This window comes from Eriocheir sinensis, chromosome 17 (genome assembly GCF_024679095.1).
Source record: "Eriocheir sinensis breed Jianghai 21 chromosome 17, ASM2467909v1, whole genome shotgun sequence".
NCBI lineage: Eukaryota > Metazoa > Arthropoda > Malacostraca > Decapoda > Varunidae > Eriocheir > Eriocheir sinensis.
Window position 1 is genome coordinate 70001 of NC_066525.1, and position 18799 is coordinate 88799.

An 18799-nucleotide genomic window follows, 5' to 3' on the forward strand; every position below is an offset into this window, starting at 1 on the left:
TCGGGTCTCTCTGAGCTGTGTTTTAGATTAGTATTTACTGTCCCGTTGAACTTTTCGAGAAGCATTGAGATGAAGTTTCATACGGTCTTTTTTGTTATATTCACCTCCTTACTCGTGTGTACGTGTGTGTGTGTGTTTGTGTGTGTGTGTATGTGTGTGAACATGTCCTGACTCACACGGAAGCGTCCTAACAATGAACGCAATGATGAAGAGGAGGAAATGTTCTTGAATACGCCTTTTTCGCGCCTTAAACGGAGAGCTTGGGCGGTGGTGGTGGTCGGGGAGGAGGCGAAAAGTATGTAGGCGGGGAAAGACTATAGGTGTAGAATTCATAAGTAGGTATATAGGTTGGTATAGGTAGGAGACGGAAGCGAGGCGAGGTTACTCGTATTATGCTAACAGATGCAAATATTGGTGGGTGAGGCTTCGTGTTGAGGGGCGAGCGAAGAGCCTTTAAGGAGAAGTACGTAGGCAAGTAAAGGAACATTTTGGAGCGCTAGGAGAGGATTGAGAAAGGAAGTAAGAGAAGTTAGCATTGGTGGGTGAGGGTTCGTGTTGAGGAGAGAGCAAAGAGCCTTAAGGGAGAAGTACGTAGGCGAGTAAAGGAACATTTTGGAGCGCCAGGAGAGGATCGAGAAGGGAAGAAACAGAAGTCAGACGAGAAATGGTTAAGTACAGTGACAGGTGGAAGTCCTGTATTGGTCAGTGAGTCTCCGTGTCAGGTGGCGCCAACAGCCCTTCCCAAGACAGATGGTGGTGACGGTGAGCTCATAGACACATCTGTTAGGCTCTTCACATTACCGCTAGGAGGATGTGCTCAGTGGGGGGGGGGGAGGCGAGGGGAAGGGAGAGCGAAGCCGGATGTTGTGATGTGAATTCTCAGTCAGCCTCAACGAAAGCCTTATCAAAATGTGTGTGTGTGTGTGTGTGTGTGTGTGTGTGTGTGTGTGTGTGTGTGTGTTTGAGAATACGTCCCTGGGAATCGATTTGGTAGAGAGGAGGAAGAGGAGAAGGAGAGTCAAGTGTTGAACTGAGTCACCGCCCGACCCTGCCTAGCCCTCACCCTATACCCAGCGCCCACACCCACCCACGCCTACACCCACGGCCTGACGCATCGCTAGCTAACAGTATCTGGAAGCGGATGAGCACGGGGTTGCATTCACCTCACATCAAGAACGACTACTGAGCCTTGAGTAACCCTTGAAGGCGTCGGGCAGTTAGTGCTATCCAGGGTCAAAGGCCACCTCTTTTGATTCTTTTTTAGGAGCAGCGAATAGCGGGCTTCTTTTTATTATTATTGTTTTTTTTTTTGTGCCCTTGAGCTGTCTCCTTCGTTGTAAAAAAAGAAAAAATATGTTGACGGTAATGTCGCTTCCTTGCCCTTAAGTAACCCCGCTAAGTTCCTCTTCCCTGGTTGAGTGTATCTCCCTCTCGTATGAAAGAGTATGTGATATTTTGCTTCTTCCGTTTCCACGTGTCTCTTGGTAAAGGTGTGGAAGGTAACGTCGCTTCCTTGCCCTTAACTATCTCCCCTCAGTTCATTTTCCCTGCCCTACGCCCTACCTTCCTCCCGCCCTATCCTTCCCCTCTTTCCTTCCTCCTCCTCCTCCTTTATCTGCCACTCCCGCGCCCCAAGGTCATTGAATCGGTTCGGGCTTCCCTCAGTTCCTGCATCCTATGTATAGCGGGGCATCAGGCGGTGGATGGGTGGGGCGCCGACCTCGGGATAGACACACACACACACACACACACACACACACACACACACACACACATGGAGACGATAGAGAGATCAGGAAAAAATATATTGGGCTAATTCTGTGTGTGTGTGTGTGTGTGTGTGTGTGTGTGTGTCTCTCTCTCTCTCTCTCTCTCTCTCTCTCTCTCTCTCTCTCTCTCTCTCTCTCTCTCTCTCTCTCTCTCTCTCTCTCTCTCTCTCTCTCTCTCTCTCTCTCTCTCTCTCTCTCTCTCTCTCTCTCTCTCTCTCTCTCTCTCTCTCTCTCTCTCTCTCTCTCTCTCTCTCTCATTTCCCTTTTACTTCAAGTTTTTCTTCTTCTTGCGTATCCTCTTCATTAATGTTATTTCCTCTTCCCTTAAGTTTTTTTCATTCTTCAAGTCCATTTTTCTGACGCTTCCACCTCTCACATCAACCATTATCCAAGGCCAGAATGGAGATTAATCGTGTTCAAATGAGTGTTTCTCTGGGTTCATGGTACAGAAGAAGGGTCAAACTATCACCAGGGCCATAAAACTACTCCTGGAAATGCCCTACACAACTCCTACGAAAGCCTTGTCATATATGTGTCTAAGAATACGACCTTTCAAGTATATATTTCTGACGTTTCCGTTCTCCCTTCTTCAGGATGCCACCGCCACAGCCGCCTCCTGCTCACCTCCAGATGCCGCTCGGAGAGACCAGCGACCCAGAGTTCTCCGACGACGAAAATGCTCCCCTCAACCAAGACATATACGGCGGCAGGTAAGTTAAACATGAGCCTGTGCTGTCTAGCTTACGTTTCACCCGTGCACGCAGACATCTTCGCCCTTAGGTTAATGCACTCACAATATAAGAACATTGGGAGTCTGCAGATGTCGGTAGCCCTATACAAAGCAGCTTCTGTGAACCTAACCCCACTTATACCGTGTGTGTGTGTGTGTGTGTGTGTGTGTGTGTGTGTGTCTGTGTCTCTCTCTCTCTCTCTCTCTCTCTCTCTCTCTCTCTCTCTCTCTCTCTCTCTCTCTCTCTCTCTCTCTCTCTCTCTCTCTCTCTCTCTCTCTCTCTCTCTCTCTCTCTCTCTCTCTCTCTCTCTGTGTGTGTGTGTGTGTGTGTGTGTGTGTGTGTGTGTGCGCGTGTCTAGCTTGCTGGCTGGTTGAGTGTCTTCCGCGTATTTCTGTAGAGTGCGATAAGATACACTTTGATAGCGGGTGATTGGGTCGGCGATAGCGGCCAGGACAAGGCTGCTTCGTATCGCCCAGCCAAGTAGGGTGTCACATTCTTGGCTAACCACCCCCTTCTTACCGACTTTTCTGTGTTATGCTATTCTCTCTCTCTCTCTCTCTCTCTCTCTCTCTCTCTCTCTCTCTCTCTCTCTCTCTCTCTCTCTCTCTCTCTCTCTCTCTCTCTCTCTCTATCTATCTATCTATCTATCTATCTATCTATCTATCTATCTCTATCTATCTTGATGCCGTCGTGTGTGTGTGTGTGTGTGTGTGTGTGTGTGTGCATTTTCTATTCATTCTTTTATCTCGTCTGTCGATTTTCTTTTTTTTCTCTTTTTCTTTCATTCATTAATTCATTTGTGTTTGTTCTTTGGTCTGCCTTTTTTTTTCCTTTTCGTTTTTCTTTGTCATTTTCTCCTCTCTCGTTCTGTCCTGATCTCTTCTGCTATCTTATGTCTACTTCTTTTTTTACCTTTCCTTCCCTTGTCCTACCCTGTCCTTCCTCTTCCGTCCTTTCAAACTCTCTCAACCCGTGTATATATAACTTAACATCTGTCCGCCTACCTGTGTGTTTTCGTCCTTGGGTAGCTCAGGTTTTTTTAATAGGCGCTATCTATATCCTAACAAAACTGTCTGTTCTATATCGTTAGCTTAAGACAAGAACAGATTCTAGAAAAGGAGTCAAGAGTTACGTAGCTTCCTCGCATTCCTTTTCCACATGTCCGTATCGCGGCCAAGGAGGAGGAGGAGGAGGAGGTGCTCTATACTAACAAAACTGTCTTTTCTGTCGTTCGCTTAAGACAACAACAGATACCAGATAAGGAGTCAAGAGTTACGTAGCTTCCTCGCATAGCTTTTCCACCTGTCCGTATCGTGCCCAAGGAGGAGGAGGCGCTCTATACTAACAAAACTGTGTCTTTTCTATCGTTCGCTTAAGACAACAACAGGTACCAGAAAAGGAGTCAAGGGCTACGTAGCTTCCTCGCATAGCTTTTCCACCTGTCCGTATCGCGCCCAAGTCACCTGGATCAGCTTAATGAAGGCACGCTATCACATTGCCACACTTATCTTAATCTCCGCCGACTGTAATGAAGACTCTGAACTAATAATTGTGACGGCCTGATCTTGTTATTCCGCTGTTTGTCCATAATACACGTTCGTCAGTGTGTTATCAGCGCGTTTTTTTTATATTACAATTAGGAAAAAAGATAAGAGATAAGTCGAGTGATGTCATTTTGATAAGCGGATTTTGTTTTAATTTATATTTTACGTCTGATCGTTAGCGGCTTTCCCTCCATCCGTATTTCTTTCCTTTCCTTCCCTTCCCATCCTCTCCTTCCTTCCCACCTTCTACCCCATTCCGTTAGTGGCGCAGACAAGCTTGTTTTATAGTGGCGCCATTCTTGCTTGGCTCACGCTGTCCCCCCGAGCTCCAGTTATAGCATTTTTCTCCTGTAATTCTCTCTGTAATTTTTTTTCCCTATTTATTTGTTTCCTTTATTCCTGCCTCGCTTGAATTATTTACGTATTCCCCTCTTTCTCCGCCTGTTTGAAAAGGCTCTCGTAGAAGTTGTTGGGATTTTCATGGACTGATTTGTGATGCTCGTGACAGTTTTACACGACTTCTGCGTCCTGAACGGGAAAAAAACACCCATGAAAACCTGGTTAATCTTCTCTGCGGCCCTGCAAAATTGTCGTTGTGGAAGCCCGAGATGTTTAAGAATAGGTCCTCAGGCAGAGTGTGTATGGATGAATGTAAAGAGCAGCACATACTTGGATTTAACTCTTGGATGTCTCGCCTTGTGTGTGTGTGTGTGTGTGTGTGTGTGTGTGTGTGTGTGTGTGTGTGTGTGTGTGTGTGTATAATTCACTTCTTGGTCTGCTGCGGGTCTCTCTTGAGACAGCCAGCCGTTCCCCTACGGAAGAGCACAGAGCTCATAGTACCGATCTTTGGGTAGGGCTGAGACCACTCACACACAACACACCGCGACAACGAGGTCACATCTACTTGCCTGATGTCGCGTACCTACTCACTGCTAGGTGAACGGGGGCTACACGTGAAAGAAGCTAAACCCAACTTATCTTCACCCGGCCGGGGAATCGAACCCCGGTCCTTCTGGTTTTGAAGCAGACGCTCTTTCCACTGAGCTACCGGGCCGTGTGTGTGTGTGTGTGTGTGTGTGTGTGTGGTGTGGTGTGGGTGTAGTGACTTTCCCAACGAGACGAGCCAGTGATCACGGTGAAAGTACACACACACACACACACACACACACACACACACACACACAATGGCTCCACTAACTATTCATTCGTCAAAGAAAGGAACAAAAGATAACTTAATATAATGGAGAAAACAAGGCGGTGTTTTTTTCTTCCTTCCTTCCTTCCTTTCTGCATTTTTTTATTATTTTCCTCAGTTCGTCTCTCGATCTTTTTATCTCTATTTCTTTTTTCTTTCTTTTTTTCTCTCATTCATTCATTCATTCTTCTTCTTCTTCTTCTTCTTCTTCTTCTTCTTCTTCTTCTTCTTCCTACACCATCGCCTCCTCCTCCTCCTCCTCTTCCTCCTCCACCCCCGCAGACGTTAGTAGCACACATGACGTCAACACACACACACACACACACACACACACACACACACACACACATCTGCCTCTCGCTTTCACTGCTGTAGGACTTTCGGGCTTTTCCTCGGCGATAGAAAATGTCGCGAAGAGTTTAATGGCCCACTGATCCAGATTTCATGGTCTTCCTTTTTTCTTTTTCTTTTCTTTTTTTACTGCCTGTAGCGCGTATAGGCTTTTTGGTGGGCCTCTTGGACGGCTCCACCTCCGTGCTTCTTTATTCTCTTCTCTTCTTCTGTCCTCATCTCTTCTGTTATCTTTCGTTTTCTCATACATTTTTCTTTCCTGCCCTGATGTATCCTTTCTTTTGTTCCAGTTCATATTCCTTTCCTCTTCCAGCCGACGTTCCATTCAGGAGACGAAAGCTTTTAAATTCCTTCTCTTTCTCTTTCCTCTCTTTCTATCTCTTCCCTTCCACACATATGCTTAACCTTTACCTTCCTTTTCTAATCCACCTTCCCTTCCTTTTCCAGCCGGCGTTCCATGCAGGAGACGAAAGCTTGGGACGTGTTCCGAACGCTGCCGCCCTCCAACACCTCGCTCTCCGAAGACAGTCAGAAGTTCCTGGAGTTTACCATCAAATGCCTCAAGGTAAGAAACTCAGTCACTCAGTTAAAGTCTTCCAAATATGTCGAGGCCGGTCTGGCGTAGGCTCCCGCGGGTCCTTTCCTCCCCTCTTCTCTGCCACACAGTCCCAACACCTATCTCTTCCTCTCATATGTAAGCAATAGTTAACATATGAGAGGAAAAAATAGGTGTTGGGACAGTGTGGCAGAGCTGAGGGGGGAAATGGACCCGCGGGAGCCAACGCCAAAACGGACTCGACAATTTCGTTTCACTCTAGTCAATCAGTCAGTTATAGTCAGATGGTCAGTAGGTCAGTTAGTTAGTCAGTTGGTCAGCTTTCAGTCAGTCAGTAAGTCAGTCAGATGGTCAATCACTACCTTTCTCTCTCTCACGCACTCATTAACTCACTTTCTCTAACTTACTCGCTCACTCGCTCACTCACGCATTCCATTTCTCACTTCTCCACGATTTGACCTTCTTAACTCACTCTGGTTGACTTTCATCCATACACACACTCTCTCTCTCTCTCTCTCTCTCTCTCTCTCTCTCTCTCTCTTCTGCGCCGCCGTCAGATATGGGTCAGCGTGTGGCTAGCGGCTCCTCCTCCTCCTCCTCCTCCTAACACCCTCGTCTTCCTCCCACTCGTCTCCCTCCTTTCCCTTATGTTCTATAGACCCTCCTCCTTCTCCTCCTCCTCTTCTTCCCTTCTCTCCCTCCTTCCCTCCATGTGGTTCAGAGTTTTCTCCGCTTTCCATCTCTCTCTCTCTCTCTCTCTCTCTCTCTCTCTCTCTCTCTCTCTCTCTCTCTCTCTCTCTCTCTCTCTCTCTCTCTCTCTCTCTCTCTCTCTCTCTCTCTCTCTCTCTCTCTCTCTCTCTCTCTCTCTCTCTCTCTCTCTCTCTCTCTCTCTCTCTCTCTCTCTCTCTCTCTCTCTCTCTCTATCTATCTATCTATCTATATCTATCTATCTATCTGTATTTTGATGTTTTTTTTGTGATTTCTCTTTCGTTTTCTGTTATTTTTTCTTTCTCTTCCTTTTCCTTTTCCTTTTCATCAATTATTTTGTCTTCTTCTAAGTGCAACATTTTTTCTTAGCTTTCCATTTCCTTCCTCTCATGGATCTGTCATATTCTTTTTTTCAATATCCACGAAACTCACTTCCTTCCCCCGCCCGCGTCCCCCACAGGTGTTCACGTATCTCCTGACCTTCGGCGTGGTGTTGGCGTCCGGGGTCATCACTAAGGGAATCGTCCTGCTCATGACATCACAGCTGAGGAAATCCAAGACGCTCAACTACTGCTCCAAGGGAAACCTACTTCTGTGTGAGTACCGATAATGTGTTTTGAGTACCGTTAATTTAGGTTTGGTGTACTGATAATGTGTTTTGGGTACCAGTAATGTGTTTTGGATACCGATAATGTGTTTTGGATACCGATAATGTGTTTTGGGTACCACTAATGTGTTTTGGGTCCAAGTAATGTGTTCTGGTACCAGCCTGAACATTTTTAGGATCAGTAGTAGGTTTTGGTATCGATAATGTGTTCTGGTACCAGGCTGAACCCCTTTTGAGTACCAATAATGCGTTCTGGTGCAGATAATGTGTTCTGGTACCAACTGAACATTTTTAGGACCAGTAATAAGTTCTGGTGCCGATAATGTGTTCTGGTACTAGCCTGACCTCCTTTTTTAATTAATGTTATCAGCACTTTTGCGTTCTGTACATGTTCTTATCTCGTCTGTTGAACTCTGTTCCTTGTATTCAGTTTTTATCTTATTGTTTGTATTTTCTTTCTTCTTCCATTTATATCTCCTTCCTTGTTGCTTCCATTATTTAATTATCATTATTTTTATCTTAATGCTCTCCTTCCTTCCTAATTTCCTTCTTCTGCTCTTTTACCTTTCCTTCCTTCTCTCCTTCCTTCCTTTCTTCCTTCCTTCCTTCCTTCATACCCTTCCCTCCTTTCTTCCTTCCTTCCCTCCTAGCTAATGTTGTTCTCACTGCTATTTATGTTATCCTAGTTACGGCTATTGTGTCCTGCGTTATCGCCTTGTATAAGATGTGCAGTTCTCTGAGTGGTACTTCAAGTGATAGCGACGTATGTTACTCGTATCAGTGTGTGTGTGTGTGTGTGTGTGTGTGTGTGTGTGTGTGTGTGTGAGAGAGAGAGAGAGAGAGAGAGAGAGAGAGAGAGAGAACCAAAATATATACTGCGTCACCTTCTTAATTGAATCACGTATATAGGTAGCTATGGTGGTGGTGGTGGTGGTGGTGATGATGGTGGTGGTGGTGGTGGTAGTACCTGCGTCTTATAAAGGTGTGAGAGAGAGAGAGAGAGAGAGAGAGAGAGAGAGAGAGAGAGAGAACAATATCACTCCTCCTGGGAATCGAACCTGGGACCTCTTGGGTGCGTGTGTGTGTGTGTGTGTGTGTGTGTGTGTGTGTGTGTGTGTGTGTGTGTGCAGGAAAGTGAAGTGAGGGGTTGCGGTGGTAGTGGTGGTGGTAGTGGTGGTGGTGGTGGAGGCGTGGGGGGGGGGGGGGCAAGTGGGGCGGTTCTTGCTCCACCACTAGTTAACCTTGGTTCACCCCGCCCCACTTCACACACACACACACACACACACACACACACACACGTTCTCATTTTCTCCTGCCTGCTCAAGAACATTCCTCCTCGGCGATAACAAGTCATGTGTTATTTTTAGCCGCTTCGATTATTGCCAAGAGCACAGCATCGACCTCTCACAATCTTATGTGTTCTAATGTTCTAGTCTGGTTTCGCTTCAACTCCTATTCTTCCCATTTTCTCTTTTGTTTTCAGTGTTCTTGTCTTCTTCGTATTCTCCTCCTTTGTCTTACTTTCTTGTATTTTCCTTTCCTTTTTTCTTGCCCGCTTCTTTTCGTTCTTGTCTTATCTTTCCAAGTGTCTGTCCGCTGTCGACTACGCTACCCGTCTCGCCATCTTGTGGGTAAGGGGATTGATGTGTGTGTGTGTAGGGGGGTGGGGGGGAGGTAAGGACAACTGCGAGAAACGAGATTGCTAGAGCGGACAAAAAGCAAAAGGCAAGGTGTCGCTGGGTAGGAAGGGACATGAGGGATCGAGAGGGACAGAGCGGGCAGGAGGCAAGAGTCCAAACCTTTATGTAATCGGTTTTGGACGAGTCTCAGGTCCACACAAAGCTATTCAGAAAAAAAAGGAGTCGATGTAAGTGAACTTCTACTGGAAAATGAAAGCAGAGGAGAGGAAATCAAGTGCCGCATTCAGTAATTCTGGAAAAAGACGTGAAAAAAAAGATGCAGAGGAGTGAAGGGCTTGATATTGTCTCTGTGACAAGGCGCAGGTGTGAGGCACGTCCCTGTGTTTCCCTCCCCAGCACAAGGCATCCTCCTCCTGCCGGCCGCTACATCCTGGTGCTCCTCGGCGACACCCTGCCCTCCCTGGCATTAGGAGCGGCTGGCAGGGCGGGGACGAGGCGCCGCCCTGTTTCTCAGCAGCGGCGTCCTTGGGCGCCCACCCGCCGCCCCGCCATCGCCCTGCAGGCGCTGCGCTGCGCTGCTGCACACGGCAAATTATCATGGAAATATGCAGCGACGGCAACGACCGTTAGGCAAGAACAGCTTTGATGGCGTTGAACGAACAAACGAAGCTGCGGACTCAAAGAAAATATATAAGCAAGAGGAAGTGTCCCTTTATGAGTTGTAAGCAAGGCTGCACGAAGGGTTGACAGGGCCGCCGCAAAGGCCACGGTGTCAGAGCCAGGGCCAGGCCCCGCCACGACCCTCCTGGACGGGTGGACTCGTCAAAACCCTCCGTTGAAACACTCGATCCTCGGGAAATCGGACGCAGTGAGGCAAGAGGCCGCGATCTGTTGCCGCCGAGCAAGTGAAAGTGTGAGGCGGCGGCGGCGGGTGTCCCCCATCCTCAGGGCGACGCTCTCCGCCATTTCCTGTGGCCGCAGCTGACTGTCTCACCGCCGCCGCAGCGCCTCCTCACCCGCTACGCGCCCACCGCCATGCACGGGGGAACGGCCGAGGAAATGCCGACGCCTTTGTTCACACACGAGAGACGATTTCCTTACACAAACGTGGGGCGACCGGGGAAAGGTGAAACGTTGTACTGCACTACCTGTCCCTCCCCTGTCTGAAGGTGGAGGAAGGAAGGGAATATGAAAGGCTGTTGTTACCTGTCTGTCTGTCTATCTGGCTGGCTGGCTGAAGGGGAAGAAGAAAGGGATTGTGAAAAGCAGTACTGTCTGTCTGTCTGTCTGTTTGTCTGTTGGCGTGACAAGGTGGTGTTGCCTCGCGCGGTGGTGGTTGTCACGAGCGCAACCACCGCCATCATCACCACCACCACCATCATCACCACTATCACCACCATCACCACCAGAGTTGTCAGCCTTGAGACACCTGAGCTTGGCCTGGCTTACCTCGTCTCTCCTCCTCCTCCTCCTCCTCCTCCTCCTCCTCCTCCTCCTTGCCCATACCTGTTATCCTGCTTCCCCCTTTCCCGTTCTTCCTTCTCTCTCTTCCTTCAACGTCCTCCTCCTCCTCCTCCTCCTCCTCCTCCTCCTCCTCCTGCCATCATGTCCTTCCTTCAGATGTCCCATGAGCGAGTCCTTTTTCCTCCTCCTCCTCCTCCTCCTCCTCCTCCTCCTCCTCCTCCTCCAACTCCTCCTCACCCACGCTTCACCACCACAAACTCCACCCTTTTCCTCTCTCTCTCTCTCTCTCTCTCTCTCTCTCTCTCTCTCTCTCTCTCTCTCTCTCTCTCTCTCTCTCTCTCTCTCTCTCTCTCTCTCTATCTCTCTGTCTCTCTCTCTCTCTCTCTCTCTCTCTCTCTCTCTCTCTCTCTCTCTCTCTCTCTCTCTCTCTCTCTCTCTCTCTCTCTCTCTCTCTCTCTCTCTCTCTCTCTCTCTCTCTCTCTCTCTCTCTCTCTCTCTCTCTCTCTCTCTCTCTCTCTCTCTCTCTCTCTCTCTCTCTCTCTCTCTCTCTCTCGCCCTTTCCGTAACCTTCCCTTTCTTTCACCTGTTACCTCCTCCTCCTCCCTCCTCCTCCTTTCTCTCTCTCTCTCTCTCTCTCTCTCTCTCTCTCTCTCTCTCTCTCTCTCTCTCTCTCTCTCTCTCTCTCTCTCTCTCTCTCTCTCTCTCTCTCTCTCTCTCTCTCTCTCTCTCTCTCTCTCTCTCTCTCTCTCTCTCTCTCTCTATCCTCTCATACCTTCCTCCTCTTCTTCCTCCTCTTCCTCTTCCTCCTCTTCTTCCATCCACCTCTACCCCTTCTCTCCGCCGCTACAGCCACGCCTTCCGTCCCTCCCTCCCTCCATCTCTCCTCCTCCTGCTCCTCCTCCTCCTCCGCCGCCGCCGCCGCCGCCTAACGGGAATACAAGGTCGTCCAGTGTGTCTGAAATCAACAGGAATTTTACGTGTCTGTCCGCTCGCCTCGCTGTCCTTTTCTCCTCTGTCCGTCTGTCTGTTATCCTCCTGTTACTTTGTTTTCTTTCCTTCGTTCTTCTTCCTTATCTTGTTCTTCTATTTGTTCTTGTTCTTCTTCCTCTTCATCTTTTCTTCACCTCAACTATTTCCAAAGACCGAAACGGAGATTAATCTCGTATTCCGGAGTATTTTTCCACTCTCACGATACAGAGGAAGGGTCACACTACCACCGGGGCCAGAAAGCTGCCCCTGGAAATGCCCACAACGCCAACGAAAACCTTGTCAAATACGTGCTTGGGGGCCGAAAGGTGTAAGATTGCGGCCCCGGATGGTCTCCTCACACTGTTGCAAGGCCGTCCAGGGTTAGATGGGGCTCTCTCTGCATCCTGTTCGGTAGGGAGACGGGATGCTGCGTCTTAAAGAAGGGAGTTATGAAAGGATTGTAGGGGAAAGGTGTGTGTGTGTGTGTGTGTGTGTGTGTGTGTGTGTGTGTGTGTGTGTGTGTAATAATAATAATAATAATAATAATAATCGGTTTATTTCGGAAATTGCCGCCGTTAGGCTGAAAATGTACATAATATAGTAACAAAGAGTAACTATAGAAAAACTACAATATGAAAGGGGTGTGGGGGTAGGTAATTTACATTAACGGAGGGAAAGTTGTGATGATGCTTGAAGGGTGAGGAGGTGGAGGAGTGCGGTGTGGTAGAGAGATGGGGCGGGAAGGTGTGTGTGTGTGTGTGTGTGTGTGTCTGACCGGTCACTGTGCGGTATTTACAGACAAAGGGACATTATACTATTCTCATGACCTTTTCCGCGTGACCTCAATAAGCAGTTCCAGCGTTCACAGAGAATTGATATCATGCGGTCACACCTCCTCCTCCTCCTCCTCCTCTCCCTCGCTCTCGTCTCCTCATCTACTCGACACAGTAATGATACACGGGAACCCCTTATGTCGTATTTGTCGATGGATCAGCAGCACCATCACAAGAGTTCTCGCGCTTTGAAGATGAATTTAGAGCGACCCATGTACTCGGCGTCACAGCTCTCTCCCACGCGTGCATGCATATAAGCAAGGCGTCACGAAGGGCAGCCGGGTAGCGAGTGTAGGTACAGGAGTAACTCATGACGGTTCACCAAGACACTTTCGCCTCTCACATCAACATTATCTAAAGGCTGAAAAAGGAGATTAATCGGGTTCTCAAGAGTAGTTTTTCACTTGCATGGTACAGAAGCCTTGTCAAACTACCACCACGGTCACAAAACTACCCCTGGAAATGCCCACAACTCCCAGGAAAGCCTTGTCAGATGTGTGTGCTTGGGCGGGGAAATGTTTATGAATATGTCCTGTGAACCCAACCCCGCTTGTATCGTAGGAGTTTTGATTTGGGGCATTTCCATGGAGGGGTAGTTTCATGATCCTGATGGTATGTAGTCTGACCCTTCCTCCTGCGTCTTGAACGGGAAAACACCCATGAAAACCCGGTTATTTTTCTCTATGGCCTTAAGAAATGGTCGTAATGTGGGCTGGCATGGAACAAAAGCCTTGTCAAACTACCACCACGGTCACAAAACTACCCCTGGAAATGCCCACAACTCCTGGGAAAGCCTTGTCAAATGTGTGTGCTTCAATGCTTGGGCGGGGAAATATGGACCCCTCAGTTTCCGTGGTGGCCTGGTCCGAATGGTCTTGAACTATCCCGAACTATGAAGGGAGAGAGGGAGTGAGGAGCTGAGTGGCTGGCCGACCTTGCGCCAGAATGTGGTTGATCTTTCAGCTGCTACGTGTTGTATTGTGTCTTCCAGTCCTCTCGGCCGCCTCCGCTACCTCTCCCGCACCATTGATTACACACATATTTGCATTCACATCTTTGCATACATGATACCTACCTCTTAGTGCCTTACAGAGTCACCTTAGAACCCGCCCGCTACCAAAACGATACCTTACAGCCCACCCACCACCCCAAAAGTCACCTCAGAACACCAGAAGTCACCTTAGAACCCCCAACGTCACCCCAAAATTGACTCAACACCCCGAAAATGACCCAAGAACCCCGAAATTCACCTCAGAACCCCAAAAGTCACCTCAAAACGTCACCTTAGAACCTCCAATGTCACCTCAAAATTGTCTCAGCACCCCGAAAATGACCTCAAAACCCCGAAATTTACCTCAGAACCCTAAAACTCACCTCAGAACTCAACCAAGACCTTAAAATTCACCTCAGAACCTCCAAATTCACCTCAGAACCCCAAAAGTCACCTCAGAATTCAAGCAAGACCCCAAAATTACCCCAGAACCCCCAAATTATCCTCAGAACCCCCCAAATCACCGAAAATTACGCCAGGCACTCAACCATCGCCTTCTTTATCCGTTAAAAATACCACAAGGATCAGACCTCAAACTTGACCCTCTTCTAAGCCTCCAAAACGTCTCTGTAGGAAGTAGCGATGCCCTGCGAGATAAGCCGAGGCTCCTGTCACCCCCTTGCGGCACCCCTTCGCCCTTTTAACCAGGAAATAAGGGGCGGAGACTTCCCGTTACACACTCCGCGACAGTCCTTGCTCAACGCGCTGCAAGAAGTGTAATAGTCGGTGAAGAGGGAAAGAGAGGGAGGAGGAAAGAAGGCCTCGGTTTTATGTAGGTCAGGGAGACGGGAAGTGGATATTTGACTTTAGAGCCTACCTGTGTCTCCTCCTCCTCCTCCTCCTCCTCCTCTTCCTCCTTTTCCTTTCCTAACCTCGGATGTTCCATAGGCTTTGCGGTAGCTACGAGACTTGGTCCAAATGTCAACTGATTGAAACACTCTCTCTCTCTCTCTCTCTCTCTCTCTCTCTCTCTCTCTCTCTCTCTCTCTCTCTCTCTCTCTCTCTCTCTCTCTCTCTCTCTCTCTCTCTCTCTCTCTCTCTCTCAACAAGACTGTGTGTGGGTGGGGGTGGGTGGTGGTGGAGGCGACGGGTGAGTGAAGCGACGCGCCCCCTAACGTACGTTACCTCCTCACACCTGTTATGACGTACACTGGCACCTACTTAACTTTACCTGTGATATATGTCCTCAGGTGTTGTGATAGGTGTCAAGGAACTGATAGCGACGTCTTGAGAGGTTACGAAAGAGATTGATTTAGGTATATCTAGAGAGAGAGGATGTGAGGGGGGTTCGGGGTCTCTCTCTCTCTCTCTCTCTCTCTCTCTCTCTCTCTCTCTCTCTCTCTCTCTCTCTCTCTCTCTCTCTCTCTCTCTCTCTCGCTCTCTCTCTCTCAACGCCCATGTAATTGATCACAAAGGAGCGAGGAACAAAGATGAAGAGGAGGAGGAGGAGGAGGAAGAGGTGTAGATCTTGATCTTGATGTCACAGGTGGCTCGGGATTTCTCCCCAGCCAGGCCTTTATATCGGCAGCTCCTGTGAAAAGAAAACAAAACATGCGGGAAGTCAATGTTCTCGGGGCAAGATATCATTCCCTACATCTTTCACGCCACATGCCCTCCAAGAACTCTTTCACTGCCTCAATCACTCGTCCACTCGTCTCTCCACTGAGCCCCAGCAGCAGCACCATCCACTCCCTTCCAGTCCTCCCGTTTACATCACGTCCCATCTCGCTCAAAAACACATGCATCATCTTCGTTCTCTCCCTGTCATACTTCTTGCATTCCAGCACTACATGCTGCACAGTCTCGTCCACACCCCTGTCACACATCTGGCACACTTTGCTGCGGGACTCAGACCATCTATAGTTCCTTGCATTCACATCCAGACACTGCGCTCTAGCACGGAAAAGATCACCTCCCAGGCTTCCCTCATACCACACCTCACACTTTGGGGCCTCTTTCTCCCTATACCAGTCGAGAGTTTCCTTTCTTTCCATCTCATTCTTCCACTTGCTCAATCCCTCATCTTTAACTGCCATATCTATCACATTCTTCCACTTTCTTACATCCCACTCAAACCCCTCTCCATTTCTGTTTGTTATTCTCCATTCAAACACATTCTGTCTATCTTCAAAGGGTCGGTACACCCACCTACTTAGCATAACATTCCTGTCTATCATTCGTCCACATTTATTCGCCCATTTGCCATCTCTTATACTCCACAAGTATACTTTCCTTGCTAATCTTGCATCCTCCATTTGTTCCAGTCTCACTTTATATCTCAAGGTTGCCTTTACTAGTCTTTCCCTAAACGTGCTCCATCCCATGTCCCCCCTAAGAGCCTCTACTGCTGCTACTGTAGAAGAAGAAGACGAAGAAGAAGAAGAAGAAAGGGAAGATAAAGGGAAAGAGAAGGAGAAGGAGGAAGAGGAGGAGGAGGAGAACAAGGTCACATATGGAGAGGAAGAGGACAAGGAGGAGGAGAAGGAAGAAGTAGAAAAAGAAAAAGGAGAATCGCAAAAGAAAGGCAGAATAAACAGAAGAAGAAGAGGAAGGAAGAGAGGGAGGAGGAAGAGGAGTAAACAAGGTCACAGATGAAGAGGAAGAGGACAAGGAGGAGGAGGAGAAGGAAGAAGTAGAAAAAGAAAAAGAAAAAGAAAAAGGAGAATCGCAAAAGAAAGGCAGAATAAACAGAAGAGGAAGGAAGAGAAGGAGGAGGAGAACAAGGTCAGAGAAGAAGCGGAAGAGGACAAGAAACTCATTACTTCGACGTCACACCTCTTCGCCGCGCCTTTGTTCTGTCACGTCCTTGAAGGCAGGCAGGCGGGGAGGTATGTACTTCACGCTTCCTAATTAGAGACCAGCTGCAAGGAACGTGATTGGGGGACCTTCAGGGCGGCTAGCGAGGCCTTGATTATCTCTATAGGTTGATTGGGTTAGTGTTATCACGTCTTTTTTTTTTTTTTTTTACTGAAAAGGAGACACTTCAAGGGGGTGAAAAAAAAGAAAACAATAATGAAATAAAGCCCGCTTTTTACTGCTCCCGAATAGAGTACATAGGAGTGGCCAAAAGGAGAGGTCAATTTCGGGAGGAGAGGTGTCCTGATACCCTCCTTTTGAAAGAGTTCAAGTCGTAGGCAGGAGGAAATACAGATGAAGGAAGATTGTTCCAGAGTTTATCAGCGTGAGGGATGAAAGAGTGAAGATGCTGGTTAACTCTTGCATAAGGGGTTTGGACAGTATAGGGATGAGCTTGATTACAAAGTCGTGTGAGGCGAGGCCGCGGGAGGGGAGGAGGCATGCAGTTAGCAAGTTCAGAAGAGCAGTTAGCGTGAAAATATCGATAGAAGATAGAAAGAGAGGCAACATCGCGACGGAATTTAAGTCTCTCTGTCTATCTGTCTGTCTCTGTTCTTAATTAAACGTTTTGGTCTCCCATTACAACTATTTCCTAAGGCCACAGAGAAGATTAACCGGGTTTTCATGGGTGTTTTTCCCATTCAGGATACAGAAGTCATGTAAAACTATCACCGGTATCACGAAACCGTCCATGAAAAGCTCAATATCTTCTACGAGTCTTTTCAGCTCCCATTACGACTATTTCCTAAGGCCACAGAGAAGATTAACCGGGTTTTCATGAGTGCTTTTCCCGTCCAAGATGCAGAAGTCGTGTAAAACTATCACCGGCATCACGAAACCGTCCTTGAAAAGCCCAGCATCTTCTTCTACGAGAGGCTTTTCAAACAGAGGAACTGAGGCGCCGACCGAGACGTTTGACAATGCGAACTCTTGTCTCCACGGTGAGTCTGAATCGAGGCGTAGCGTGGTGTTACCGAGAGGGATTAGCGTGACAGCGTGACGGGGTAGGTAGCGTAACGCGGCTGGGCGGAGGGCGGAGGCGTAGGGGAAGGCATCAGGGCGATTCATCCTGAGAGAGAGAGAGAGAGAGAGAGAGAGAGAGACCTCTCTCTCTCTCTCTCTCTCTCTCTCTCTCTGCGAGGGTGGTAGTACCTCTTTGGCAGACTGGTTAAGGAGTGGCTTACCAATTTCTCTGGTCGCGGGTTCGATCCCCGGCGCCTTTAAAACCCTTTGCTGGTCTGGATTAATTCCTCGTGCGTTTCGTGACACGCTGTATTATTGTATGGCGATATAGTGAAGTGGAATTCCGGCAATACAGAGGTGACACACGAGATGGAGTTGGTAACATTGTCTGCATGACCCGCTGTGACCCTTGCAAGTGGCGGCGGTAATGGCTGGCGGCGGCAGGTTCTTCCTCGCCCTCTGCCTGTGTTTCCTTGAGGTACTAAAGGGAAAGTCTTAATAAACGGAAGCCACTCACTACCTGCCTTCCTCCCCTCGCTAAAGGAAAGGAAATGGAAGATAAAACATTGCTAGCTTTCTCTCCTTTCCTTACGTTTGCTTCATCTTCTCCCGCTGCCTGTGTTTTCTTGAGGTACTAAAGGGAAAGTCTTAATAAACGGAAGCCAACTATGTTTGCTTCATCTTCTCCCTCTGCCTGTGTTTTCTTGAGGTACTAAAGGGAAAGTCTTAATAAACGGGAGCCACTCACTACCTGCCTTCCTCCCCTCGCTAAAGGAAAGGAAATGGAAGATATAACATTACTGGCTTTCCCTCTTCCTCCTCCTCCTCTTCCTCTCTTCTCTCCTCCTTCCTTTCGTATGTAGCAGGAAGCAAGGGAAAGAGAGAGAGAGAGTGAGAGAGAGTGTAATTGTTTTGAGTGCAGCGGAAGCATTTAAAGAGAGTGAAAAGAAACAGCGAAAAAAAAAAAATAGCGAGAGAAATCAGACTGGCTGCATGTTTTCACCTCACGCACGCACGCACGCACGCATAGTAGTAGTAGTAGTAGTAGAAGTAGTAGTAGTAGTAGTAGTAGTAGTAGTAGTAGTAGTAGTAGTAGTAGAAGTAGTATCATTATTTTTATTGGTGTTGTTGTTGTTGTAGCTTTGAATTGTTTGCTTTGAAATGTCTGAATTGTTTGAGGCGCAGCGGGGAGTTTCTCTGCATGAGTTCCCCGTCGGAGTGTTGCAATGGAGCCAGTCGGTCGGTCGGCGCCCCGGACCGTAATGACCTCCGTAACTATCTCCTCTCAAGGCGCTGCCCCACTTGAGTGTAGTTCTGCAGTGCCGCGGCAGAGATCACTTACAAATGCATCGAAAAGGAAAGCTATTTTTTTCCTTCACGGCGTTTTCATCAATGTCTAGTCTCTGAAGTAGTGAGCGCCGGTGTTCCTTTTTCCCCTTGGAAGGCCCCCACCTCGTGCAGCTGAGGACACAGGAGGTTACTCCCAGGACTACTCCCATGAGTGGCGGCGTGGCTGGTGTCGGGACGTTGTGTTGTTCCTCGAGACAGAGGGAGCTGGCCGG

The 18799-nt window shown here is 48.3% G+C and overlaps 1 protein-coding gene and 1 non-coding gene across 10 annotated transcripts in view; one reads left to right on the forward strand and one right to left on the reverse strand.

Moving 5' to 3' along the window:
- LOC126999678 (chitin synthase chs-2-like) overlaps positions 1-18799 on the forward strand; it is a 58862-nt gene that overhangs the window by 6022 nt on the left and 34041 nt on the right. For all 9 annotated transcript variants that reach the window (XR_007753492.1, XM_050862404.1, XM_050862401.1 and 6 more), the window contains exons 2-4: positions 2363-2479; positions 6038-6155; positions 7315-7450. Coding sequence is in view for 8 of the 9 variants with exons in the window: in XM_050862404.1 (XP_050718361.1) it covers positions 2364-2479; positions 6038-6155; positions 7315-7450 (370 nt within the window). In the remaining variant the exon portion in view is untranslated. The remainder of the gene's footprint in view (positions 1-2362; positions 2480-6037; positions 6156-7314; positions 7451-18799) is intronic.
- On the reverse strand, positions 5025-5098 carry Trnal-caa (transfer RNA leucine (anticodon CAA)). Its single transcript has one exon. It is a non-coding gene; the product is annotated as a tRNA-Leu (tRNA).